This window comes from Macrobrachium rosenbergii, chromosome 33 (genome assembly GCF_040412425.1).
Source record: "Macrobrachium rosenbergii isolate ZJJX-2024 chromosome 33, ASM4041242v1, whole genome shotgun sequence".
NCBI classification, from domain to species: Eukaryota; Metazoa; Arthropoda; class Malacostraca; order Decapoda; family Palaemonidae; genus Macrobrachium; species Macrobrachium rosenbergii.
In genome coordinates this window covers 7,050,001-7,055,000 of record NC_089773.1, presented here as the reverse complement: position 1 = coordinate 7,055,000, position 5,000 = coordinate 7,050,001, and the positions used below count along the sequence as shown (strand labels likewise).

Here is a 5,000-nt window from a genome sequence, read left to right as displayed (position 1 = left end):
ATATCCTTGAATACCAAATTCACTCTCCCCTTGGAACGAATTATTGCCCCCAAAGGGAATCACAAAATCTTCCCATATCCTTTACTCGCCATCCTTACGGGATGAGTCGCATCCTGTGAGTCATCCTACAGGACCTTTCCCCAACATGCCCTGGGGTACACCTCTCCGGTAAGAGGGAGGTCAGTCAGAGCGAAGCAATTTCCTGTTACTTGTGTTCACCTTGTCTGCCATCACATCTGGTAAGATTCTTTAGCTATGATTCATTGTTTCTGCTTAATGCTACTGTTGCTGTTAGTTGCTGGTACTACTAATGCTATTTCACTGCTACTTGGAGTATCAGGAGCAGTGGCAGATTGGCAGTTTTCAAGTGAGTGTGAAATTTTGTGTGATTACAATTTCCATGTTCAAGGTTATCTGAGGTCACCTTGTCTGCCTTTGTTTCTCGAAAACAGTAATAGCTATTACTAAAATCTATTATCTAATGCTGCTACTGCTGTTTACCGCTACTGCTGCTGAAGCCGTGGCTGATACTTAGTCTGTTTATTATTTCACTGGAATACTTCAAAAGAAAAGAGAAACTATTTATTGGCTGAAAACATTAACCCTTTTTCATAGAAGCAGCATGAATGGTTTGTGTTGTGAGCAATTTGCATAATTTGTGCCTCAAATACAATAAAAAAGAAAAAGACTGGAATCATCCATAAATTTTGTGTTGTTTATTCAAGACTTGAATTATTAATGTACAACAGACGAGATACGGCAAAACTGTCATAGCTATAATCTGTGAGTTTTTAAAACGTATGACGCAGAATACAATTGAAGTATGGAGCAAGTATTGTGGCAAAAACAGGTGGATTTTAAGAGGAGATGAAAGATCTTTCTGACTTTAGGTTAATCATACCCAAAGGAGATTAGTGGGGTAGAATTGGTAAAACAGTTGGGACATGAGACTCACCTCTGAGCTAAAAACAACTGACTGAGACTTAGTGCTGAGATATTCTTCAGACACTCTCTGTATTACTATTAGTTTCTGCTCTTCCTGGCTCAGACAAGGAACTCACCTGTGAACTGGTAACAAGAGGAGACTCACCTTCAGCGCAGGATTCCAGGAGAGACTCACTTACAGCGCAGGATTCTAAGACATAGCATCTGATTCCTCAACAGAGTGGATTCTCTACAGACCATCTGCAGAGGTGCTGGTAATAAGGAGCTTCTTTCAGCATAGGATTCCAAAAGGACACTCACCTTCAGTGCAGGATTCCCAAGGCATATCATCTGCTTACTCAACAAAGACTGGTTTATCCCTGACTACTTCAAGAGTGGCCCCTCCTAGGGAAGGCAAAAGACTCACCTGTGAACTGGTGACAATAGAGTCCTTCAGAGCTGGATTCCAAGACATGGCATCCGGGTCCCCAGCGAAGACGGGGTTGTCGACCCCCGTCTCCGCCCACTTGTTCTTGATAGTGAAGGCTTCGGGCGGGTTGCTCACGCTGGCCTTCTTCACCGCCTCCGTGATGGAGTAGACGGAGCACCTGCCTGACTCCCTTTTAGGCTGTTTAAGAGATCATAGGTCAAGGTTAGGTCAAGTGGCATTGTTAGGGTTAAAGGTAAGAGGGAGGCTCCATTTATTTTAAAAATATATACATATATATATATATATACAGTAAACCCCCTTATCTCACACAGAAGTAATACACAATATTTACAGAGAGGACTTAACAACAAACATTCCCATTCACTGTTCTCCACTATACCTCACCTTCTCACTATCAAACGTATCGAGCTTGTGGGCATTGTGGCGATGATGATGGTGATGATGATGGTGACCGTTATGGTGATGATGGTGATGAGAGTGATTCGAGCTTCTGTGGTCTGCTCCTGCTACTCTGGTCATCTGGAAAGAGAGAAAAAAAAAATGGGGAATTTAACCAAGATATTTGACACCAATGAACACTTTCAAATCATATGCAAAAATATTCAGTATTAAAATTGCGATTTATAGTATTATCTAGATTTAAACAGAAATACAAAATATTTGATGATATAATGTGACATTTAGGAATCAAAATTTAACTGGCACTGGAGTCAATCAAATTCACATTTGATTTGACAGCGTGCCATCATAGGTAATCTGATCCTTAATTTGATGAACTTTAATAAATTCATAATTCGATTGGACGTCAGAATGTGTGGTGATCAATTTACATTTAGGTGGAGAAATGATGAAACTGGTGAAAATATGAAAGATGAGTGATTAAGAATTGGAAGAATTTTTTTATGGAGGCTGATGGAACTGGCAACCCAATGCCTTTAACGATCCTTAACTTAAATACGAATAAAGGGATTGTGAGCCTGGGAAAACTGATGGAATAGATTTCTAAAGTCTTAGATAGAATGAAATCCCTCTAATTCTGTAATATGGGGACCAACTTACAAAAAATACATAGAAATACAAGAAGCGACGCAAAGTACACGGAGCCATGCCAGGCATCGCGTTATTACAGCAATACGAACGTAATGACTTCGCTGTAATGCGTTGTCATGCCGGATTACATGAGCCCCAAAGTAAAAGTGTTCCTGGGGCGATGATCCGTGTCGTTCACAATTGAGTTCCTGAGATAAAGTTAATGGGCTGTTCTCATCGTCATCGTGTGATGTCATCTATCTGGTGCTTCTCTCTCTCTCTCTCTCTCTCTCTCTTCTCTCCTCAAAGGGTCTACCAAAAAATGTATATGTATTAGTGTGTCTTATACAGTACCTATCCTAATTCTCTCTCTCTCTCTCTCTCTCTCTCTCTCTCTCTCTCTCTCTCTCTCTCTTCCCTCCTAAGGGTCTACCTAAAAATGTATATGTATTAAAGCGTCTTATACCTATCCTTATTCTCTCTCTCTCTCTCTCTCTCTCTCTCTCTCTCTCTCTCTCTCTCTCTCTCTCTCTCTGTTATCAGTGTATCTATTACCTATCATTCTATCTTTATTCTCTCTTTCTTTTACCTTACCAAATACGTTCTTCTCTAATAATTTATGCCTCTCTCTCTCTCTCTCTCTCTCTCTCTCTCTCTCTCTCTCTCTCTCTCTCTCTCTCTCTCGTCCAAACCACTTATTTCAGGTATAAGAATTTCCTGTCTGGCGTTCAGGAAGGAGCGTTGTGAAACACAATTATTATAAGAAGACTTTTCCAGGTCACACCAGCTCATAGCTCAAGACTTTGTGAGAACCGGAAGTCTAAAGACTTTCAGGTTTTCTGGCCCACCCCACACACAAACACACACACCCATCTCCCCTACCAAAGAGAAAAAAGCGCCACTTCTTAAAGGAAAAAGGGAAATATTGAGAGAGAGAGAGAGAGAGAGAGAGAGAGAGAGAGAAACAAGTATTTGATAACGTTAGAGAGAGAGAGAGAGAGAGAGAGAGAGAGAGAGAGAAATCATCTGAGAAACAAGTATTTGATAACGTTAGAGAGAGAGAGAGAGAGAGAGAGAGAGAGAGAGAAATCATTCGAGAAACAAGTATTTGATAACGTTAGAGAGAGAGAGAGAGAGAGAGAGAGAGAGAGAAATCATTCGAGAAACAAGTATTTGATAACGTTAGAGAGAGAGAGAGAGAGAGAGAGAGAGAGAGAGAGAGAGAGAGAGAGAGAGAGAGAGAGAGAAACAAGTATTTGATAACGTTAGAGAGAGAAACACACACACAACATAAATTATAAAAGTAAAACATCCTTAATAAGATAAGAGAGAGAGAGAGAGAGAGAGAGAGAGAGAGAGAGAGAGAGAGAGAGAGAGAGAAAAGTATACCTTAGTTTTACCAGAGAGAGAGAATATAAATATATCCTTTCACAGGTAAAGATTGCTAAATGGACCTGATTCAGAGGGATATATTCGGTGGCACGCCAGCTGATATTGGATGTGTATTGTTTTGGTAATACGGTCATGAATTTTCATTCGGCTACGGAGAATTGATATTGTTCAATTTTGGGCTGAGTATGATCAGTAACTGAGCAGATCAGTAACTGAGGACACGATATATATATATATATATATATATATATATATATATATATATATATATATATATATATACATATATATACATATATACTTATTAAGCAACACTGAACCAATTAATACCAAATTCACCTCCTACCCTGACCAGGAATCGAACCTATATCTTCTAAAATTTAAAACAGGGCGACAGTGTCCTAATCTATTCATAAATATTTATATATATATATTCTAAGCATAAAATCTCCCGCTTTCCCTACATCGCCAGGCCACACAACCAGTCAACCAATCGTGATGCAGAACTACACTAAATATTTTATCTCCTGGGAACTAGTGACGTCACAAGACAGGCCGATGACGTCACGGTATCCCAACATATCGAAGGTATAACATTAATATCAATATTCCACATCTTCATAATGCTTTCGTACATTATGGTAATATAAGAGATGGTCGCAAAGTGAAGAATATGTACATGACATTAAACTCGCCCAGGTAAGATGAAAATAGCGAAGGGTTATTTTTGGCCACCGGAAATGAACCCGGGCCAACAGATTGGCCCAGTTCGGATTTGTGGGGTGGGAGTTTGGGGCGGGGGGGGGGGAGAGTACTTAGCGCGCAACAGGAGGAGATTGGAAAGATTGGACTGATTGGCCAATAATTGGTGTTGTTCCTAAATTGGATTCCACGGATGACCACTGTGGTAGGTTGAAATATTTTTTTTTTTTTATGGTGAGATGGTGAATGGCAAAAAACTATTTTGAATCCCGGATAGCTTGATAGTGTACTGTGTGTGTGTGTGTGTGTGTGTGTGTGTGTGTGTGTGAGAGAGAGAGAGAGAGAGAGAGAGAGAGAGAGAGAGAGAGAGAGAGAGAGAGAGAGAACAATCTGTTTGAGTTACTCAAAATATACATAAAAATATTATATACCAGAGAGAGAGAGAGAGAGAGAGAGAGAGAGAGAGAGAGAGAGAGAGAGAGAGAGAGAGAATAATTTATCA

The 5,000-nt window shown here is 40.0% G+C and overlaps 1 protein-coding gene across 3 annotated transcripts in view; it reads right to left on the bottom strand.

Moving 5' to 3' along the window:
- The window catches only part of LOC136855872 (zinc transporter ZIP1-like), a 40,305-nt gene that overhangs the window by 4,976 nt on the left and 30,329 nt on the right, over window positions 1–5,000 (bottom strand). For 2 of the 3 annotated variants that reach the window (XM_067133272.1, XM_067133273.1), the window contains 2 exons: window positions 1,760–1,894; window positions 1,352–1,552 (listed from right to left, as the gene is read on the bottom strand). In XM_067133272.1, the coding sequence (XP_066989373.1) occupies window positions 1,352–1,552; window positions 1,760–1,894 (336 nt within the window). The remainder of the gene's footprint in view (window positions 1–1,351; window positions 1,553–1,759; window positions 1,895–5,000) is intronic. The other variant, XM_067133274.1, reaches the window with a different exon arrangement.